The sequence below is a fragment of the Vombatus ursinus genome, unplaced genomic scaffold (genome assembly GCF_900497805.2).
Source record: "Vombatus ursinus unplaced genomic scaffold, bare-nosed wombat genome assembly UNPS02009205.1, whole genome shotgun sequence".
NCBI classification, from domain to species: Eukaryota; Metazoa; Chordata; class Mammalia; order Diprotodontia; family Vombatidae; genus Vombatus; species Vombatus ursinus.
In genome coordinates, this window is record NW_020948983.1 from 3,148,800 (window position 1) to 3,171,495 (window position 22,696).

The 22,696-nt window shown below is 42.7% G+C and overlaps 1 protein-coding gene across 1 annotated transcript; it reads left to right on the forward strand.

Moving 5' to 3' along the window:
* The first annotated feature begins 17,186 nt into the window (after window positions 1-17,186).
* On the forward strand, window positions 17,187-22,298 carry VAX1 (ventral anterior homeobox 1). Its single transcript, XM_027851457.1, has 3 exons — window positions 17,187-17,424; window positions 19,068-19,255; window positions 21,741-22,298. Exons 1-3 carry the CDS (start codon window positions 17,187-17,189, stop codon window positions 22,296-22,298), a joined length of 984 nt encoding a protein of 327 aa, XP_027707258.1.
* The last annotated feature ends 398 nt before the right edge of the window (window positions 22,299-22,696 follow it).

A 22,696-nucleotide genomic window follows, 5' to 3' on the forward strand; every position in this document is an offset into this window, starting at 1 on the left:
TAGAAAGATTAGTTTGACAGTGGAGTGCAAGATGGATTGGAGCGGGGATATACTTGAGGCAGGAAGACTGACCAGAAGGCTACTTCAATAGTCTAGATGTGAGACGATGAGGAACCTGTACCAGGGTCAAAGGAGTATCAAAGGAGAGAAGAGGGCATATATAAGAAATGTTACAAAGGTAGAGATGACAGGATTTAACAACTGATTGGATATGGGAGTTGAGAGTAAGAAACTGAGAATGTCACCTGGGTTACAACCCTGAATGACTGAGAGAATGGTGATACCCTCTACAGTAATAGGGAAGTTAGAAAGAGGGGAGTGTTTAGGGGAAAATGTAATAACTTCAGTTTTGGACATGTTGAGTTTAAATGTCTACAGGACATTCAGTTTGAGATGGCAAAATAGGCACTTGGAGATGTAAGACTGGAGGTCAGGAGAGAAGTTACCTGGCTTACCTTGATTTCCAGTGAGGACAAACATTTCCTCCAGCATTCCTACATTCCACTGAAATACTTCATTACCAATGGCCCTACCTTTATTATCAATGATATAAAGTCTTCAGGAAAATAATAATAATAATAATAATAATAATATGGAGCATGGCAGGAGGTATTTCAAGGTTTATTATCTCATCTCATTTGAGACAACAACCTTATGAGATAGGTACTACAGGTATCATTATTCCCATTTTCCTGATGATGATGAGAGGTGTCTCTAGTCATATGTCAATGAGAAGAGTCAAGCCCAGTTCTGCCTAACTCCAAGCCTATCATTCTAGCAATTGCACCTCCTGAAAAAGTCGGTGGCCTCTCAGAGACCTTCACATGATTTGCATGGATAATTTGACTTCATAGCATAATAGATTTAGAACAGGAAGGGACCTTAAAAGTCATTAAACTACCCCCATTTAAGAGATAAGGATACTGAAGCCTAGATGGGTTAAGTGACTTGCCCAATTCCAACAGATGGTAAATGGAAGAACCAGGATGTGAACACAGGTACTCTTATTCCAGATAAAATTTTCATTGTACCATGAGTCCAATGTTATGTAGAAAACAAAATCAGAGAGTTAGCTTCTTCTATCATTGTTCTTTCCCATGTTTTTCTCCCCATAAATCTCATACTTAGCACTTGAAAAGTTTTACCTCTTTTTCCATTATTTTGTATTTGTGGAGTCATGATGGGCACAACAGGGTCTAAAATTCACTGGAAAATCCCTTCTACACTTTACATTATCCTGAATGTACTTCAGATCTAAAAATCCATTTCTACTCACAAATTCCTAACATATCCAAAAGCTCTATATTTTCTATGGGAAATTAGTTGTGTTTAAGCACATTAACTCTTCAGTAATGCTTCTGACATGTTAATACTTTAGATCAATTAGATTAACCCAGTAAAGGGTGCAGTGTGCCACTTGCCTAATCCTGTTCAACAATCAGAAAAATCCCATGTTAACCTTATTGATTATGAGCTCCCCCTAGCAGCAGAGGGCACCCAGAGGGAAACTTCAGTCTCCTCTCTCAGAGACCTGGCTATCTCTGTCCTCTAGATTTGCTTCTTTTGTGGATGGCAGCCACCATTTTGTTACCCTGTAGATTCATCCAGTTAGATTCTTGGCTTAGCTTTCACTCATTAAGAAAATTCTTCTTCTTTCCACTTCTGCTTCACTTCTATTCATACATTAGCTTAACACAATGGAGGGGACCATACAGGTGTAGTTTGTGTGTATATAGCTATTTTCTCATGGAAGTAAGAGGACTAAAATATATTTCTTAAACTATCAAGCAAATCATTTACCTCTAAAATCTAGGTGTAGGAAGATCCCAAACCCAAGAGGTCCTGGTTCGTATGTTTAGACCCAGACTCTTCAATGGCTGCCTTCACAAGTGTTTGTGAGCATCACAGTCCTGTTCTCATATCGGCCTCCTAGCTGGTTGGTGTTCAGTCAGTTCATATAACTGGGGGTCTGGTAGCATTTATTTCTTCTCCATTCCCCTTTGATTCTTCATTGAAAGTGGAGTAGTAGATGGGGCTCAAGGGCAGACTACATATAACATTCCTTCCTTTTACATACAAATGGAGCTCTCAACAAGTCATAGGCCAATCCCAGCCCTCTCCCAACTCTTTACTTCTTTTCCTGTGTAAGCTTTGTGAGCACACCAATAGACACACACGCACGCGTGTGCACACACACACACACACACACACACACACACACATACACACTGAAGTTTTATCAAGACAGAGGTCTCATTCCTGATTCCTTCCTCCTTCCCAACCCCAATGGAGCCACTTGGAAATCCAGTGAAAAATCTTAGATATAGAATATTTCTATAAGAAATATAACTATTTTCAAGTTTATATACTTCTACTACTACTAATAAATCATTTTCATAACAGTCTTTAAGATTTACAAAGTATTCTCCTTTCAACAACCCTATAAGATAGCCAGTATATGTGTTATGAACAGTAGAAGGACCAATATTATCAAATGATATAAAATGTTATAATATTATTTTGAAATATAAATTTTCATCCCATCTAAATTTTCTTTGCCTTATTGCCTTTAAAAAAGGCCCTGCAGGGGCAGCTAGGCAGTGAAGTGCATAGAGCACTGGCCCTAGAGCCAGGAGGACCTGAGTTCAAATCCCATCTCAGATACTTGACACTTACTAGCTATGTGATTCTGGGCAAGTCACTTAATCCCGATTGCCTCACAAAATGAAACAAAACAAAACAAAATGTACTGCATCACTTTACACTGCTTAGTCCTTTGAGATATTCTTAAATCTGAATCCTTTCAGTGTAAAGAACACTTGGTCATATTTGAACCCGAGTTTGAGTACTGGCTTTGGCACCTTTTGTGTAATCTTCAGCAAAACACTCACCTTCCTAAGACCTTAGTTTCCTTATCTATTTAATGAGAGGGGTGAATTACCTGACTTCTAAGGTCCCTTCCAGTACTAACTCTGTGGTTCTATAAATTAAGTTTTTCTGTACATCTAAAAAGAATGACATTTTTTTTCTGGAGCAAAATTTTCAGCTAATAATCTGGTTCTGCTCTTTTTTTTTTTCCTGCTCTTCCAAATAGACTTCACATTAGGAGTTCCATGGCTCCCACGTGTCACTCTGTAGCTGAGCCACCTAACACTTTTTCCCTCCTCCTCTCTCTGAGACATAATTAGAGAGTCAATTAAAATAATTGTAATTGATTATCATTATGTGGTAGAACCAACAATATCTCTTGTAACAACAGGACCTCAATTGCTTCTCTACCAAATGGGTTCCCGAAGTACTAAACTATTATAATAAAAAAAAGTCTTCCTCAGAGCCCAGTCATATTCAAAGCAATCACAAAGCTCATAGGAATAAGTCTGGTGTCCCACCTGACTCCCTCCAGTGCCTTTCCTTAAGTTCATGGCATATCAGAACACAAAGATGCTTTTACAAAATATGGACCAATCTAAATGCTCTAGGGATCCTGAGCCATTTGTGCTGGCATTGTGCTGGAAAGTACAAAGAACACTGTAGTAGAAATTAGGAAATGTGGAGTCCACTTGTGGCTCTGCTCCTCTGGGTCAGTCATTTAACCCTTCTGTGCCTAGTTTCCCTCAAATGGAAAATGAAGGGGTTGGATTTGATGGCTTCTAAGGTCTCTTTCAGCACCAAATTTAGTATCGTAGGATCTCCAAGATACTTTCCATCCTGAACATTCTATAATTCTATGGTCCCATGCTTTCTTTGGATCTTAAAAATCACACTTTAAAAACACAAAGCAAGAATTTGTTTATATTCCTTGGAACAGAGTAGGTTTGCCCATAATGTCCTGGATTGGTTCCCATACTTTTAGAACATGAAAGTGCCTTTTAAAATTATTTTAAAATTTTTATTGATGTATTTCATTTTTATATCACCTTCATGTCTGAACATGTCCCTAGTCCTTCAAGCCATTCCTTATAACAAAGAATTTAAAAAGAAAGAGAAAAAAGTTCAACAAAACTAACCTACATATCAATGAAGTCTGACCATACATACCATTGAAATGCCTTTTTACTATCCATATTTTTCATACAGCTTCACATGATAGTGGTTGTATTAGCTTCCATTGATTGAGACTATTTATGATGAAAAGGGCCATTATAAAAGCAATAATGCTTTTAAAGGAATTTTAATTTTATTAATTATAACATCTACATACATTTGAAAAATAGTAATATAGATGCATAAAACATCATTTGTTCACTCTCCACAAGGTATTTTGGTTTATTTTTCATACTTTGTTATGCCATGCATTTTGTCGTCAGGAAAGATCAAAGTCCCATTGTTTGGGGCTCATCAGAATTCTCAGATTCATCTTGTAGGGACTTCATGGCCTTCTAAAGCCCTCAACCTAGAGGTTGAGGACCTTATAGGATAGTAGATAAAGTACTGAACTTAGACACACAAAACCTGAGTTCCAACCTTGAGCTCACACCATCATTTTCTAGCTGTGTGATGCTAGACAAGTCACTTAAATCTCTTTGAGTCTCAATTTACTTATCTGTAAAATGTAGATATCATATAACAGCCATTTAATAAGACTGATGCAAAGAAAACAATTTGTAAATTGTAATGTGCTATATAAGTGAGTTATGGTGATTATAATTATAATACTGTATTTCATTATATACTTCTTTATATATGCTAATTTTCAATGGATCTTTTGATGTGGGTATTTCCTCCAGTGATTCAGATGGCAGCCTATCCATTACTGACCATCCAGTTTGATTCTTGTCCGTGTCTTCCCATAAGCTCAGCACAGGAGATCTACTCAGTCTTCTGGAAGCTTCTTTTGTTCTCTTCTCATAGGACAGATACTGGGAGAGCAGTAAATCATGGAGTGGGGTATACTTCAGTTATTCCATGCTCCCCAGCTGTTTTTCCTCCCCTTCAGTAATACACTTCTTTGAAAGCATCCTTTACACCACTTCTGTGTAATTCCTTGGTTGCGTTGTGTCATAACTACTCATGCCCTCCATGTACCTTGCCATTGTCCTTTGGCTGTTCCTTTACTTCAATCCTTCAGAGACTGTAGCTCTCTAAGACTCATAGTAATACAGCATCACCTTAAGAATATTTGTGTTAATGATATGCCATCAAACAAAACTACATCTTAAAAAGCAAAACCATGAATGAATTTTAATTTAGGTTTAGAAATGGATTAGACCTGAATGCCCATGGACTCTTCTTTGGGATACTACTGGAACAATCTCTTCCCTAGTAGTAGCCTACGCTCAGAGTTGTTGTTGTTGTTGTTTTGTTTTGTTTTTGTTTTTTTACTTCTCTCACTTTTCTTTTTTTGCTGTCCCACTTCCATCAAATCTTACTTGTCCCATATAACATGTCTTTGGAGCTCTGCTATCTTGGAAGTAAGAGCTAGTTATCATGATGACTAAACACATGAGCTAATAGCTCATGAATATTAATGTAGCAGAACTTCTCCCACATGATATATTTGTATTTTAATAATATCCTGGAGACATAGCTTCAGACCAAAGGAGTACTGATAATAATGTATACCAGTGTTGAAAGACAGGCATTTTGTTGCCCATTGCATGTGGGCAGTTCACTATACACATATAGTAGCAAGGTGGAAAGAGCACTGATTAGCACTGGTTTAGAAGTCAAGAGGCCCACATTTTCTAGTGCAGTTACTGTGACTAACCTTTTGTATGACCCTAGGCAAATCACTTCAGGTCTGTAGATCTCCATTTCTATCCTCTGTAAAAGGAGATTGCAGCTGTTTACCTTTAAGCACTGGAGAGCTACATTTGAATCATAGCTCTGCTATTCACTATCTGTATGATCTGGATAAGCTACTTCACATCTCTGGGTCTCAGTTTCCTCATAGGTAAAGTTCCCTCATCATTAAGAAGAGTTTTATTGAGGCCTTTTACATTTTATGCCAATCATTTCCTGATATGCTCCTTCCCTTGTTTAGCACACCTTTGTAACAAAGAAAAACAGTTAAGTAAAAGTGACCAACAAAATGACTTTGTCTGATAAAGTACACAATATTCCATCCCCACATTTCCCCAGCTGTCTGCCCCAAGGCAGTGTGTTTTATCATCTACCCTCCAGAACTAAGATTTGTCATGGCATTTCAGTGTTCTTCTTAAAATTTTGCATTTTTTTAGGGAAATTTTACATTGTTATAATCATTGTGTATGCTATTCTTTTGTTTCTGTCTATTTCGTTCTGCATCAGTTCATACAAGTCTTCCATTGTTCCTCTCAGTACCTCATAGTTATTGTTCTGATAGTTCAATAATACCTATTACATTAAGATAATAGCTGTTATTCAGCTTTTCCCCAACCTATGGATCCTCATTTGTAAAATGAGGGAGTTGAACTAGATGATATCTATGGTATGATTCTGTCATAAATTTCAGTAAAAAATGATAAAGACATCTGTGTGTGTGTATGTGTGTGTGTGTGTATGTGTGTGTGTGTGTATGTGTGTGTGTGTGTGTAGAGCAGAGCCACAGCACCTGTGGAATGATCTGTTCCACTGTATAACCTAGTTCCTCTAGCTTAGACATTGAGCTCTCATTTTCTATTTTTCAAATCCTCTTCATTTTTTATTTTTCTTAGCCAAGAAACTAGTAAAACTAGGGAGTGGCATTGGTCAAAAAGTGTCATATAATCATCCCAGTGAAAAGAAGCTTTTTCTGTTGGCCACAGGCATTTGGAGCAATTACATAGATAACATAGCAAAGAGGGGGAAGAAAGAGGAAGATTATGGATGATTGGGACTGTTGTCTGTATTCTGTTTCATCAACTAAAAATTCTTATTTGTCAAATCACAATTAGAATTTGTATGTTTTACCTTCTGTGATTCTGTGTTTTCTCATTAACGAGTTAAAAGGATGCATCTTATTTTTGCTACTAGACCCAACAAGATAGAGGCAGGCTAACCTGACCAACTTAAGAGAATGGATATGGAAACATGATATATATATACAGTGTCCAAATATATGGATCCATGGAAACATCCTTTCATGAAACAATGGGCTGACCAGACATCTGGCTAACTTAGCTTTCCTTCAGATGTTTGGTTCCTAGATAGCTTACAGAGCATCTTGGTGATGAGATTTAATTCCCTGTTCTTCTGACCTTTTCTAGCAGGTCCCCTTTTGCGTCTGTGACAGAGCTCGGTCCAACATTGTTCACTTCCTCTGCCTTTCTGCTTTGTGCTCCAACTACCACTTAGCCAAGCCCCACCCAGAAATGACTTTAATGGGGGTCCACTGGTGACTGTTGCAGCTGTTCTTCTGATTGGCTTGCAGCAGGAAAGCCACTACAATGTTAGAGTCTGGGTCTTCTTTTGACCCATTGAACAATAGAAATGATGTTTGTAGCATTGGAATAAACTCACCATAAACAGCTTTTGAAGTTATGAAATGCTACTGGACTTCCATGCTTAATCCTTCACAAAAGCTGTTTATTGCTTTGTGCATTCCTCTCCACAAACATTATACCTTAATTTTATTAGCTTTTTCAGAGAATTCAAACAGATTAAAGAGGTTCAATTTTCCCTTACAGAAGTCATGCTGATTTAATTAGTTAATGTTTGTAAAGCACTTTTGAAGAGGGAAAGTGCCATACAAGTACTAAGTAGTATTATTATGAGTTACTCAGTACAACACTGCATTATAACATCTCTGGCTTAGGAATGTCATCTCTTCTATGGATTTGGTTGAGTTAGAGCTCTGACCAATTGTTTTGTTCTAAGAATAGCATTTCCGCCCCTATTCCAATCACTTTGGGCTGTTCTACCATTTGTAGATGTCAGAGTTTCTGTTTTTGCTTCCCCTGTCCTCTACAACTTCCTATTGTTGCTGAAGATGATGGCTTTTAGGATGAATGTCCTTTACAGAAAGTGCCTACATTCATTAATTCATTCAAACAAATCTTCAGGTAGTGCCTTTGATGTGGCAAGTACTGCATGCCTCATGGTCCCCATTATCTGGTTAATGTCAGTGACTTTGACTGAGTGGCCTTGGGCAAGCTATTTGATTTCTTTTGTTATTCCTTACCCCTGTCCAAGATGGGCATAACAAGACATATTTTGAAGAGGTAAATTTAGTATATCCATTTACTGATAGAGTGTGTGAAGCAGGAAATGCAAGGGAGGTTTTATTTTATTTTATTTGTTTTGTTTCGTTTTTAAGGCAGGGGAGATAGATGTCAAGATCTGTGATTCTATCAGTGCAGGGATCTCCTGGTTTAGTAACCCCTTCACCAAAATCTTTACCTTATAGTCTCTCTGCCTGGGGCACTAAGAGGCTAAGTTCACATAGCTAGTATTAGGCAGGACACGAACCCAAGTATTCCTGACTCCAAGACCAACTTTCTAACTAATGCATTCTACTCAAATAGATGTGGTATTTCATCAAGTCAGGAGTTCCTTCCAGAGATGCGGATTGCAATGAACCCATACCTGACGCACCTCTAGCATCGCTCATTCATTTTCTCCCTAAAGTTTACCTTTGAGGGTCCAACCAATGTGTCAGAAACCTTCCTTGATTTCTCTTGACATGTGGAGGGTACCAGTAGACCACTAAAGCTGCTTACCTACCATCCCTTGCTCTTCTCCGATTGCAAGTCATTGTATTCCTATTATATAATTACTTGATTGCAGCTTTTACTGTTATTCTTCACTTTGGAGTTCTTTACTGGTTATGTGTTACATTGTGTTCTTATCTGCCACATACCTCTCCATTGCCTTCAGTGTGATGCTGATCTTTAATTCAGAGGCAGGAGTATTCCATAACTCACTGTCATATGGAAACGCCAATAAAATGTTAGCATTGAAAAGATGGCACTTTGCTTTCGTGGAAAGCCTGGGGTCAGTAAAACAGCTTTGCAATTTCCTGAAAGCAATCTATTCATTTTAGATATCATCATCACCATCTAGCCTGCTCTCCTCCTTAAATGAGATAATATGTGTAAAGCACTTAGCACAGTGCCTAGCACATAGTAGGCACATGATAATTAATTGTTTCCTCCACCACCCTCCAGCTCCTGTTAAATTATAGGTCCAGCTTGTTGTCTAGCTGCACTGTCTATCAGATATACATATTATCAGACCAGTTCTGAAAAGTAGCCAACTAAATGCATACTGAAATCTGGGCAATAGACATTCTTCAACCATTTAGTCTTTTTTATGTGGATGGAGAGGCCAGACTCCTTTGAGTGGTTACAGATCTCTTCCTGGAAGCTCTGCAATGTTCTGGGGGCTTGAACAAATAGCACAATGGCATCCCAAAGCAGGACCAACTTGAGGATCTTACCACATACACAAAATCTCTCTTTGACTTGGACTCTGGTGGAAATCGTCCATCTCAGGGGTGAATCTCTTTGGCAATCATACATCTCCCTATTTTATGCCTCAAATGAGGTTTATTTTCAGTGGATCATTGGGCAGGGCTATTTCTGATGTTACATTTTCCAAAGAATCTTGAATAATATTGTTGTATGGATGGGAGATAGTTGTGCAAAAGTCTGTAAGGCACTATGTTGTTCTATCAAATCAAATGCCTTTTTTTTCCCCTCTTTAGGAATTAACAAATAATAAGCATGATAGGATCTTATATTCTCTATATCTTTAAGTTAATTTTGAGATAATAAAGATGTAGTGCATTGTTGAATATAGTTTGAGAAAGTCTACTTATTTCCTACTAATTGCCTAATGGAGGATGCCTTTCATTCATTGTACCATGCTGCCTAAAAATGCATGTAATATCTCATTTTGCAAAGAAGGGAACTGAAGTTTTGTTCTAGATCAGCTAAATGATGGTGACTAAGTATATATAGCCAATCAAGGTAGAGCAATTCTTTTTATTCTAAGTCTGATAATCTTTGTATTACATGTCACTGTCTTAAAAGGCATCTAAAAGCAAAATGCTCACAATTTCTTAAAGAACACACAAAACCAAACACTATCCAATCAGTTACCCAAATATGTTTTATAAGAAATGAGAGTACCATAAGCAGAAATTTCCTTTGTTTATTTACTATCCCTTAACCACATATTTTCCATAGTCTAAAGCAAGTTCCAGTTTTTTTTTACTATGCCATGCCCAACTTTCAGATGAGAGATTAAAAAAAAATTACCAATCTTCCAGATGTTTCATCAGCACAATAGCTAAAGACTTTTCTCTAGCTAATATCTGCAACAAGGAAGAAAAATGATTAAATTTATTAATTAATCTTTGTTTAGCATTCGAATACAAATGAGAACTGGCCCTAGTCCTAGCTTTGCCATTAACTAGGTGTATAGTGTTAACCAATTAATTTCCATTTTCTGGGCTTCATTTTTTTTCATATTGAAAATGAGCAAACTGGACTAGGAGAATGCTAATATCCATCTCTTCCATGTCTAAAATTCTTTGATTCTAAATATTGGTTAGTTGAAGTTATATTTTACATAATCATAATGTTTAAAGGAGTGGACTGAGTTTAATTCCCTAGTGCACAATTTGTGATGTACACATTGTTTCACTTATTAGTGACCTGTAACCAAATAATGGGTTCATTTGTTTGAAGAGCAAACAACATAATTTAAAAATTTGCCTATTGTTCTCTGTTCTGGATATTAACTAACATACCAACTTTACCTATAACACAGATGACTAACTGAATTTTTCACTTTTTATGTGGATATTTAGTGTTTAAGTTTTTATTAATTTTTAAAAAATTTGATAGCCTCCCTCCTTACTTCCATTGAAATCTGTGAAATGGGAATAATAGTAGTATTCTATGATGATCAATTAGTTATTGCTTGTACCTTCATTTGGTGGTTAAAATCACTATGTGAATGCTAGTTATATTCTTGTTTTTTTAATTAATCCTTATTATTAGATACCCTGTTCCATTGTTCCTGCAAGTTAATTTCTGGTTGTGTGACATTTTTAGATGTAGTTCTTTCTAAAAAGATGATGTCTCAACATATTATGTTATGCTGTCCCCAAACTGCTGATCCAACAATACCTGTTAATAAAGAACATTTGGTTACCTTAGCTTCTTTGCCAAACACCTCTCCCTCCTGCTGCTTCTTCTTGAAGGGAAAAAAAAAGCCATAACTATGCAAGGATGGAAGAAAATCTTTAGAACGCTACCAAGTGTTCACAGTTATGGGAGATGAGTGGGGCAGAAAAATAAGGTAAGAATGTCCTTGTTTTAATAAAAACTCAAGTGAGATTTCATAGCACTATTCCATGGACTATTTACAGAGCTTTGCCACTAACTCATGAGCCTCAGTTTCTTCAGTTGTCAAATGGATTTAAACTAATTGATCTATTCAAGCCTCTTCTGGCTCTGAATTTTCATGATTATCTATAGTGAAGTAAAAATGTCAGGCAATTTAACCTCAGGAAACACTCTGATGCACAAAATGACATTGCCTTGAACACTTTGGCAAATAACTTAGGTATATTTGTGTGTTTGGTTACCTTTAATTTATCCAGATAACTGTCTCATTCCTCTTTTTTCCTTTGCGGAGTTTGAATTGACTTTAGTCAATTTTCCTATAAAAGTGAGGAATAAAAGACACTTTTTATGAAATTTCCCCACAGATTGTTACATCTTCTAAGATGTCCACACAAAAACCAGCCTGATTATTAATCCACAAAAAGCCTTATTAACACACAAATGATTTTAATTCAGTAACCAACAATATCATCAGACATAAAAATAGATTAATATTACTGGTTAACTATATGTCTATGTAATTTTGTTATTTTGAGGATTTAAATACAGGAATGCTCTTGTAGCCTGAAATGCCTCCTGCATCTATCTGCATTCATTGGATACAATTACTAAGTAACTACTATTGAGTCTTGTGAGGGCTGCAAAGAAGTATAAGATATGATCTTTGTCTTCAAGGCACAGTACCAAGGATCGAGATCAAGTTATAACAGAGTACCTTGAAAGATATCTATTAATAATACAATGGTACTTTAATAAAAAATAGTTCATATTCATGACTCCTTTTCATCCCCAGATTCTCTAAGAATCCTTTGAAATTCTTTAGCAAACCATTTTGGTTTATGTTTGCATAAAAATTAATTATCAGTGGCCTGATTAGCGTAAGTATATTCCACAGTATGTCTCCTCCAAGGTCCTAGTCCCAGTTTTCCCAGGGATTTGTAACAGGATGCTCAGCAACAGAAATCTCCCTGAATCTATGGGGAAAATCAAAGCTGGCCTAATTAGAAAGCATATACTAGGAATAGAGAAGTTTATTAATCATATAATGTATGTGAAAATATTTTTTAAAATATTAAGCTCTATGCAAATGTGGTTTTATTCAATGAGCACTGGGCTCATGGTTTGAAGAGATTTCTCACTTACTGCTGTAAAACCATGAGGAAGGTAGCCATGCACATGCACACACACTCTCTCACACATACATACACATACACACATGCCTACATAATACACACATATATGTGTAAGAAAGATAATAGATAAATGCTATTTATTATTTATTATTCACTTATTACTGTGCTAGTGACTGGGGATAGAGTTACAAACTACAAAGACAGTCCCTACCTTCAAGGAACTTACATTCTAGTGGGGGAAGATAATATGTTAAAGTTTTGCTGGTAAATATTTAACAATCAGTGTGGGGAAGAGGGAAGTACTTTCAGTTTAATATGTATTAACATTTTCTTCATCACTTTCTCTAGACAATCAACAACCAAAAAAAAAAATCAAACCTTGATTTGTAGGTTGCTGATTGCTGAGTTGTAAATGATCACATTAGAAATTTAATAACCAACTCTGAAAGCCAGTAGGAGCTGTCTCCAGCACACAGATAGAGGCATTTTGTGGGCAGCTGCATGGTTTGGCCTCCGTGGCAGGAAATTAAGGTGGAGACTTGGCTCTTGGCAAGATAAGAGGAAAACTCACCTATTCGAGCCCAGGGTGGATTTTGGGAATAGAGTCCAAACTTCCAGGGAAAATGATGAGAAACCATTTAAACTCTCTGTACCTGTTTTCTCATCTATAAAAAGGGAATGATGATATTTGCATTACATACCCTCCAAAGTTTTCGTGAACAGAAAATGGGATACTGAATGGTGAAGTAGTTTGTAAAGCAAAGTAAAATCATATATTATTATTGCTGTTATTAGTTACTCCACATAATCAGACCTGGAAGGGAGAAGGCAGACGTTCTTCAATTTCACATCATCATTTGGGAAATCCATTAGGGTCTTATTGGAGCTGCCCTGCCCTCTCTTCTCTTTCATCAGTGCCTGAAGGGACTGCAAAGCCCATTTTGTTTTGGGGGAAGCTACAATATGCAAGAATTGCCTTGAAGCCAACATATCCACTCCAGCCTGGTTGCTTGCCTGAGTGAATATACATCATCATGGGGCAGGAGCAGAGAACAGAAGGGATTATCCCATTTTTTTTTTAATTCTGTTCAGCCCTTTGGGATTGGGGGTTCTCTGGAGGCTAGAGAGCAGGTGTTATTAAAGGTTTGGTGCTAGGTTGATAATGGTTTTCTAAAACCCATCCTTCATTGCCCCATCCCTAGGTACTAGGGCTTTCCAGGCCCAGAAGAGCTACTTAATAGCCTTGCAGGAGTCTCACTGAGTCTGCATTGTGGGGCTGATGAATGGCTTAGCCTTTCTGTCTCTTACCTTTCCCACTCTCTGGTCTGAAGATTCTGCACCCCTGCCGGCCACCAGGAGGCAGTTTCTGAATGCCAAGGGGACTTCAGATATCAGCCTTTGTGTTGGACTGAGGACCCAGAACCCAGGCTGGGAGCAGTGGAAGTTTAGGCCGTACCATTCGAGGTCAAGACCACTTAGGCAGGCCAGCTCAGTGACCAGGAATCCGTGAGAGAGAAGAAGGAGAAAGCCACACGAAGATCTGGTTCCAGCGGTCATCCTTTTCACATTACGGGACAGACGAGGGACCAACATTAGCTGGAGACTGATATCGCTGTGCCACCCTCACAATGCCCATTCGATCACTCACTTCTGTGGAGAAAGAAGACCACAGTCGACAAGTTTTCCCGAGCTAAAAGATTTCCTAAACGAAAAGTGTGTGTGTGTGTTTTTTTTTGGGGGGGGGGGGAGGTGTCAGGGGAGGGTATAGTGTCTCAAATCGGGCCAATACCCGTCACACTGAGCCTTACTATAGTTTTCACACTGAGCTGGAAGCTTAGGGCAGAATCTAAGAGATAGGGCTTATTCCAAAGATGTCTCCGAATCTCAAGTTATACAGTTCGAGTAAGCAGAAACTTCAAATAGATAGAAGGACATGTGGAAGTATGTCTCTGAAAGTTGGGTTGAGACTGGGGGGTGGGGGTATGCCTAGACCAGCCTTAGTCTTGTTCTTTCGTCTCTCTGCTAAAAAAATTTTTTTTTAAATCTTTGTTGAGACTCTAAAGAGAGTCTCCCCAGGCTCTCTCTCTCCTTCTGCCTGGGGAGGCAGAAAAATATCTTCCTCTAGAGCCTCTCTCTCTTTCTCTCTCTCTCTCCCTCTCTCTCTCTCCCTCTCTCTCTCTCTCTCTCTCTGTAGGAGGGGGGTTGGGGGGAGGAAGAGATGTCAAAAGGAGAGTGTTGGTAGTAACAGTGTATTAAAATAATGCTTTAAATGGCGAGAGTTTGTTTTTCTGACTGCTCCACTCAATTCATTTTTCAATCCGTTCAGTCCTTCATCCAGTTAAGAAGATTGGGGGTGCTGTTGAGATCCGTATTTAGGTTGTTGTGCAAGTTGGAAGAAAGTGGTTTTCAGGCCTGAGTATTTCTATGAATAGGGTGGTCTAGACTGAGAACATATATGCACGCACACACACATCCCTCCCCCGTTCCCTCCAAGTCGCGGATTGAAGCAACTTCACAACTCATCTTAGTCAAAGGATACGTTTAAAGCGTAACGGAGCTGATGAGTCGCCTATATATGAAATGCCACGTATTCTTTCCGGAGGCATAAAACCACATGGCCAAGTCGAAGGGAGCTCCTCAACTCTTCCTCTCCTGTTCCCGCCTTGCCGTCTCTCCCCCCTTCATCCCCCACCCGCTTCAAACCCTACAATTTCACTCCCCCAGTTAAGAGATGTCAAATCTTCAGAGAGCCTCGGGCGTGAAACCGAGCTTAGAAAGATGTTGGGTTCCGTGTTGCAAAAATTTGTAGCATTTCCCGGACACCCGAGGATAGGGGTGAGGGTAGGAGGGAGGGGATAGGGAAAAGAGGTTGATAACGAGCCCAAACTCAGTGTTCTGCATTTCTATTTCGACGCTTCCCATCCCCGCCCCACCTCCCTTTAATATTGGTGGTCTGGTAGGGAAAACAGTTCAGAAGACTATTGTCGACCTGAAGTGAAGGGGGCCGTCGGTTACTAGACGGGAGGAGGGCTAGAGAGAGGGGGGAGTGGGGAAAGTAGTGGAGGGAGTGGGGGTGGGGCAGGGCGTAACAATATAACTAGAGCGTGCAGCTCCTCTCTTGCCTAGTTAGAACACATTTCAGGGCTGGTAAGAGCACGATCTCCTTCAATCTCCAACACTCACTCACCACACACCACTTTCCCCTCCTCCTCAGTCCCAGTCCGCCCCCTCATACCCCTCCCCGCCCACCCACCCCCATTCTTGGAATTGTGTGGAAAAATTCTCAGCAAAACCTCCCACCTATTCCCGCCCCCCCCCCAACCCCCTTTCCCTTTCCCCCTTTCCTCCACGGCCCCTAAACTCTTTGTGAATGAGGGCAGGGGAACAGGGACCCTTCCCCCCCGCCCGAGAACCACGGCCAGACTGCCGCACTCAGAGGATTGTTTGTTAATAGTCCAATTAGATAATTGCCATCTTTCACTCCTTTCGCTCTACATTTCCCATAAAGGAATGAATAAGGAGAGCAGCATGAAGAGGGCTTCTGCCCCGGCAAGGTGACAAGAAGGGCTGGAGCATGCTCTTTGCACAAGGCCATGTGCTTGAATTGAATCATTGTAGCCTAATCAATGGTCTTATTGGATTACTGGCTGTTGCTTTTCTCAAAGATATTGTAGCAGAGACAATGAAATAGCTAGGGGAAAACTTTTTTTTTTTTATGGAGATCATGCAGTTTAGATTTTTCACTCTCTCTCTCTCTCTCTCTCTCTTTCTCTTCTATATCAATAGAAAGCTGGCGTCTCAATGGGCAGCCTCAGGGCTATTGGAGGTGAAAAAATTTTTTTTCAATCCACTGGCATTAAAAAAAAAGAGAACCGATGGAAGTTTAAGATGGCTGTCAGCATGGAGGTGTGTTAAAGAGTTCTTCTCAGCTCTTACTGCGGGAGGGAGATCCTCTTAAGCAAAACTTTCTCTTTTTCTGATTTCATTTTCTCCCAAGAGCGACTTCTTCCTCTTGCTGAACGATGCTGGGGGGGGGGGTCTTGATTATTGTCTTTTTTTTTTTAAGTAGCTTTATTCAGATGTATCTGGCGTGTCTTGAGAAAGCCCCTTTAGTCAGTTTATAATCTGGAGGGTCAAAGGCAAACTGGAAGTTAATAATGGCTGCTAATGGTGCTTACAATTCAGGATGAATCTTGTCAAAAGTTTTTCTGGAAGTCTGGGTCTTTGATTGTGTGTTTCCTGAAAGCAAGACCAATCATTTCAGTTTATTCACTGGCTAAACTCTACTTGATTGGGGACAAGCACAGAAACCATCCATTACGATCTGATATATTATCCAAACAATTTAGTGTATTCATGAGGTAACCGAAACGTGGAGGCTGTGAAATTACCCGTAATCAATTGAAACAGCGAGTGTGCGTCCCTCTGGGTGTCCAACATCTCTATGTCTCAGTAATAAGGCAGGCAAGAAATCATTTCAGAGTTGCACTGTTCGCTATCTGATCGTTGGGCTGGGGAAAGCTGGACAGTCCTATTAGAAGGCTGGGACTGATGAGGCTGAATCGCAACTCCGCTGGGAACCACAACACGACAACCTGCATCTCCAGGAGTGTATTGCAGACCCCACTGTGCTGACCACCAGAGGCTTGTGCCATCGCCAATCTCGTTTCGCCGGTAGTGGCTTTTTTCCCCCTTCTTCTTCTCTCGCCTCAGGGTTCCTGTGGGGTGTATTTTGTGGGTGCTTGTGTGCAGTGGGGCATTCTTATCCCACCCACCCCCCTTTTTTTTTGCCTTTTACATGTTTGGGAAACCAGACAAAATGGACGTTAGATGCCACTCGGACTCTGAGACTAAGCGGGTCTCGAAGAATGGACATAAGGAGGGGAAAGAGAGCAAGGGGGGAGAAGGGAATATCTCCACTTCTTTCCTGAAGGAACCTCCAGGCACTTTCTCTCCGTCTGCCGCCTCGGAAGACTGTAATAAGAGTAAATCTAATTCTGCCGACCCGGACTATTGCAGAAGGATCCTGGTTCGAGGTAGGGGATCAGAAAGGAGAAAGAGTCTGGGGCTTGGGTATCTTTGGAGGGGCGATTCGGGTTGATAGGGTCACCCCTCTCCCCCATCCGCTATCCGAGTCTTCGGTCCCCTTCTACCCTGGCTGCAGGTCTTTAGCGGGTGCCGAGTTCTCTCTCCGCAACCTGCCCGGTCGGCCATGGGGTATGGGTGTTAGTGTATGTGTATGTATATGTATATGTGTATATTTGTATGTGGGAGCGTGGCGGTTGGGGGAGGGGACCTCTGAGGCTGTGCATCGGCTCCGACTTCGGGAGAAAGTTGCTGGCCCTGGGGCCCCACCCTTTGCCTTGCTCCGGGTCTAGCCGCTGGCCTTTTGGGCCAGGCCGTCCGCCTCCTTTCCAAGCCTTCAGGAACTTAACATGCTGGGGCCTCGCCCAGTCCCCTACCCGAGGGTGGGGAAGGGAGGCGGGGTGGGGGCGGAGGGGATCTTTGGGGAAAGCCGAAGCTCGGCAGGATGCAGCCAGAGAGAAGGTGGAGGAAGAGGCCGCCGACCCCGCGCTCCTACGGCAATCGCCTTTGGAAAAAAAAAAAAATGGGTCAGAGGGAGGCAGAGATGAAAACGGTCATCCGCTCCTGCCTTCCAGGCATCGGAGGTGGGGGATACAAAAAAAAAAAAAAAAAAAAAAAAAAGGAAAGAAAAGCCAAACTGCGATTTGAGTGGAGAAGCGGGAAGTTGATTCTGGCCGGCTAAGAGGCTTGTACTTGGGCAGCCTGGAGACCCAGTGAGGCAGAATTGGGAGGGGGGAATCTGAAAAGGAGGACTCTTACCTTCGCCTCCAAGAGCGCCACTGCCCCCACGTCTGCTGACCCATACTTTGGGGAAGCTGCGCCCCGGGCTCCGGAATCCCCGGCTATTCTCTTTGGGGTGTCTTCTGCCCCAAGGGGAAAGGAGAACCCGAGACTATGAGGAAACGAACCCCCGAATACGGCCTGGTAAACAGTCATTCCTCCGGGGCGGGGTCACGGGCCCGCAGAGCGCTGGGGGAAGTGGGCTTCTGAGCTCTTGTGCCTGTGCTGGGTGGGGGGTGAGGGCTTGGGGGGGGTCGGGGGGGGGGGGGGGGGAGCAGAAGACCAACCTGACAGGGGTCCAAGAACCCTAAGTCCGTGCCAAGCTACTCTTCTCAGTCTCCCCTGATCTGGTGAGGCCTCTTCCGAGGCGGGGATTGTGCCATAGGAAGCAAGGCTGCTTTCCTCCTCTAGCCCTAGGGCGCCCAGAACAGAAGGAACTCTTCGCCATGGTTGCGATTGCATTTTGTCTTCCAGCCCCGCTATTCATTCAAAAGGATTTATCCTAACAAAGCTGATCAGACTCTTGTCCCCAACTCCTTCCCTCCGCCCTTTCCACCCCAGGAGCACACAAACTAGTGAAGTGGAGTTAGAGACCCCAATATTTGAGTTCACATTTGGGTTCAGGGACACCTTTCTGTTGAGCTAATCCTCCCTCCTGATATCCCTGTAGTCATTCAGCTAAGCTAGGGCCACCGGCGTAGTCCCTGGAGCTTCTGGCCTGGAAAGTTGTTTAGAGGAGGCAGGGAGAGGAAAAAGGATGTAGGGTGAATGAGTACTGACTACTGATCTTTTCCCCCTGTGGTCCCTTCCTTAGATGCCAAGGGTTCCATCCGAGAGATCATCCTTCCCAAAGGCCTGGACCTGGACCGGCCAAAGCGGACCCGCACGTCATTCACTGCTGAACAACTATATCGGCTAGAGATGGAGTTCCAGCGGTGTCAGTATGTTGTGGGGCGGGAGCGAACAGAGCTGGCCAGGCAGCTCAACCTCTCCGAGACCCAGGTACCAGCCCAGTGGCCCTGTCTGCATAGACAGCGGTTCCCCACTGGCCCCTAATTCTCAGCCATCTCATCTCAGGCCCACCCCTAACCCCCGACTAGGTTGTAGGCCTAGAGAGCATCCGGAGGAAGGGAAAATGTGTTTGGGGGGGGGGGGGGCAAGCGGCATTGGAAAAAGCAACTCTTTTCTACGCACACATCTGGGCCCTTTAACACAGGGAAACTCCAGCTTTTGCATCCTCTGCCCCTCTGCTTGGCACAACAGATGCACATCCAAACTGCACCACCCCCTCCAACATACAAACAACAATTTATTAGTCTCCTACTCTACAAAAGGAACTGATTCCCACCCTGCTTCTGGGTGTCCCAATTTGGCCCTTTCCCCAGGAAAACGTGCCTAAATCTCCAAACCTCAGCTGCTCTATTTCTTGGGGTCCTCAACTCAATATTTCTGCCAGAATTATTGGAGGGGAGAAGTTCTACAGCTCTGTCTCGGCTTGTGTAATTATGAAAGGAAGAAGAGAAGGAGTTAACCAGAGCTGCTGAGATTCTCCCAAGAGAAGAGGTCATTTCCCCCTGGGCACTTTACTCCTGTCTCTGGCCCTAATAGAGCCTTATCAAATAATGTTGGTTCCTCGACACTTCACCTCACTTCCAGTACAAAGCTTTGAGATTCCTTTCAGTGAGAGGGGTAAAGGTTATTTTTATGATTTCTACCCAAGATTTCTTCTCTAACCATCTAGGAACCTTCCTTCAGCCATACCCTGTTTTTTTTGTTTTTTTGTTTTTTTTTTACTTTACTCCTGTTGGTTCTGACTCAGTATGGGCAAGATGAGTGTTTGGGTGAGCTCCAACTTGGGGTCCTTTTTGTTTTGGGGAGCCTTCTCTGTGTGTATGTGCAGTGTGTAAAGTGTAATCACATTTGGGGACAAGGTTTCTTTAGCCTCCAAACTCTTTTTTCCATGTCATGGTAGGAAAAAACAGGAGTTTGGGACCTCCTGGGACTTTGTTATCAGTCTTGGTCTATAATCTATAATGTAGACTCAAGAGTTTTCTTCCCCTCTGGAACTTCCCTACACCAGATTCCAAATAGCTCAAAAGCTGAAATGGGGTGTCAGTATTTCCTCTGATGAAAGGACAAGACTTGAAGTTTGGTTCCAGTAACGGAATTAGGGGGAAACCAGGTGACTCGAAGAAGAGCTCTGGCTTAGCATTCTTTTTCTAGTGCCTCCTATGCCACCCCTACCCCTAAACCCCCCCCCCCCAATAGAAGCAAGCAAACAAAGCAAAACCAAAACAGACCAAAAACACTTCTCGGAAGCTGCCAATCCAGGGACAGGGATCATAGGCAGAGCTGCTGCTGCTACCCTAGAGTGGGAGAGAAAAGCAAAATGACGGGAGGATAGGAAGGGCCCTGAGACTCTGAAGAGCCCCTGGGCTTTAGGGACAAGTCCCAGCCAGTCTTTTCCAACTTCCAATTCAAAAAGTTAATGGGAATGGGTGGTGGTGGTGGTAAGGAGACAGAAAATTTCAAAGTGCCTATTACTGGATTCTTCATCCCCTCCCCAGCCAATTCACCACAAACACTTGGAATCCCTCTCCTACTTGGCTCGATTTGATTGGGGCTGGGTGATGGAGGTGCAAGTGGATTGTGTCTTCCTGCGTTCACTCAGGGTGATACCTCTTTAGGGCGTTGTAGTCTTCCAGAAATGTCAGGTCTTAACCTCGGCCTGACGGGGCTTTCCCAAGCTCTAGCTCCAGTCTCCTCATAGCGTGTGTGTATGTGTGTGTGCGTAAATCTGAGATCCACTTTAGTCCTAAGAAATCTTCCTAAAATTCGGGGCTCCTGTCTAGCCTCTCCAGAATCGGAGGAGGTAGAGAGAGACCTAATTCATCCACCGTCTCCCTCAAATACGATTCTAAAGGTCCTGAATCTACATTCCTCCAGAAATCTTGAAATCTCTTGCCTCTCTTTGTCACTATTTGAGTTTTAAGACTATCACCCTTACTTCTAAAGGCCCTCTTTGCCTCCATCCCCAACCCCCAAGAAGGAAGGGGTAGAGAAGCCACCGGTGAAGGGTGCAAGTGTCTGGGGGTGGACTTGGGGCATCCTGCCCCGACTGTCTCAATCCTTCCCTCTGGGAAACTGGGAGAATGGAAGGAACTACAGGGGTGGGTGGAGGGACTTGCCAATGCAATAACTGTTATTGTTATTATTATGATTTTGAAACATTTCACGATCTGGCTCTGGTTGGCCTTCAATCAAGTCACCGACCCGGAAGTTCAGCCAGGAGATTGTGATGAGTTTGAACTTGGTCGAGTTATGTCCTCGCCTGGGTCTAAGTGCCCCTAGCTTCGGCCCCTGGGTGGAGGGAGATGGATAGTTGGTGGTTTCTAACCTCCTGGGTCCTCGCAGAGCGTGGGCCGCGTCCCCAGGGTCCTCTAACTGTCTCTCTCCCTCCCTCTGCTCTTTCTATCGCCTGCCACAGGTGAAGGTGTGGTTCCAGAACCGGCGCACAAAGCAGAAGAAAGACCAAGGCAAGGACTCGGAGCTGCGCTCCGTGGTGTCAGAGACGGCCGCCACTTGCAGCGTGCTGCGGCTCCTAGAGCAAGGCCGCCTGCTCTCCCCGCCAGGCCTGCCGGGCCTCCTGCCCCCTTGCGCCACGGGCGCTCTGGGTTCAGCCCTGCGAGGCCCCAGTATTCCGGCCCTGGGCGGCAGCGGCAGCTCGGGCTCTGGCTCCAGCTCGGCCTCCGGCCCGGCGGGCGGTTCCTCTCCGCACCCCCCGGCCGTGAGTAGCGCGGCAGGGCCCGCTTCGGCCTCAGGACTGCATCCCGCCCCGGCCGCTGGCCACAGTCTCTTCAGCCTGCCTGTGCCCTCGCTCCTGGGCTCTGTCGCCAGCCGCCTCTCCTCCAACCCCTTGACAATGGCTGGGTCATTGGCCGGGAATTTACAAGAACTCTCCGCCAGATACCTGAGCTCCTCCGCCTTTGAGCCCTACTCCCGGACCAACAATAAAGACGGGGCGGAGAAAAAAGCACTGGACTGATTTTAAGTATTTCCATGTATTTATATTTATAGTATCTATTGTGCTTATATTTATGGAATCACACACCCAAGTCTCCCTCCCTGGGCAGTCCCCCTCTCCCCACGCGGTCTCCAGACACGTTCTTTCCCTCTTTGCCTCTCCCTCTCTTACAAATTTAATTTTACCTTTCTATTTTTTTTTTCCTGCCTTGCTTCGGTTTACTCTCCCTCCCTCCCACCCCTCCCCGCCCCTTCTATCTGAATGCAGGAGAGATCCAAAGATCTGGGAAACACACCCTACTCCCTTTCCCCATCCCTCCACCCCGAACCTGAGGGAAAGGAGCTATCCGAATCCAAAGGAGCAGTACTGTTGGTAGGAATAGTGGGGAGAGGGCTGAGCGTACGGCCTCCCGCCGACCC

Bases quoted from the DNA above. Each gene is read 5' to 3' on its own strand.
- VAX1 (XM_027851457.1), top strand. From the start codon at position 17,187: ATGTTTGGGAAACCAGACAAAATGGACGTTAGATGCCACTCGGACTCT. The intron at 17,425-19,067 runs GTAGGGGATCAG...TCCCTTCCTTAG, and splicing joins CAGAAGGATCCTGGTTCGAG to ATGCCAAGGGTTCCATCCGA. The intron at 19,256-21,740 runs GTACCAGCCCAG...CGCCTGCCACAG, and splicing joins TCAACCTCTCCGAGACCCAG to GTGAAGGTGTGGTTCCAGAA.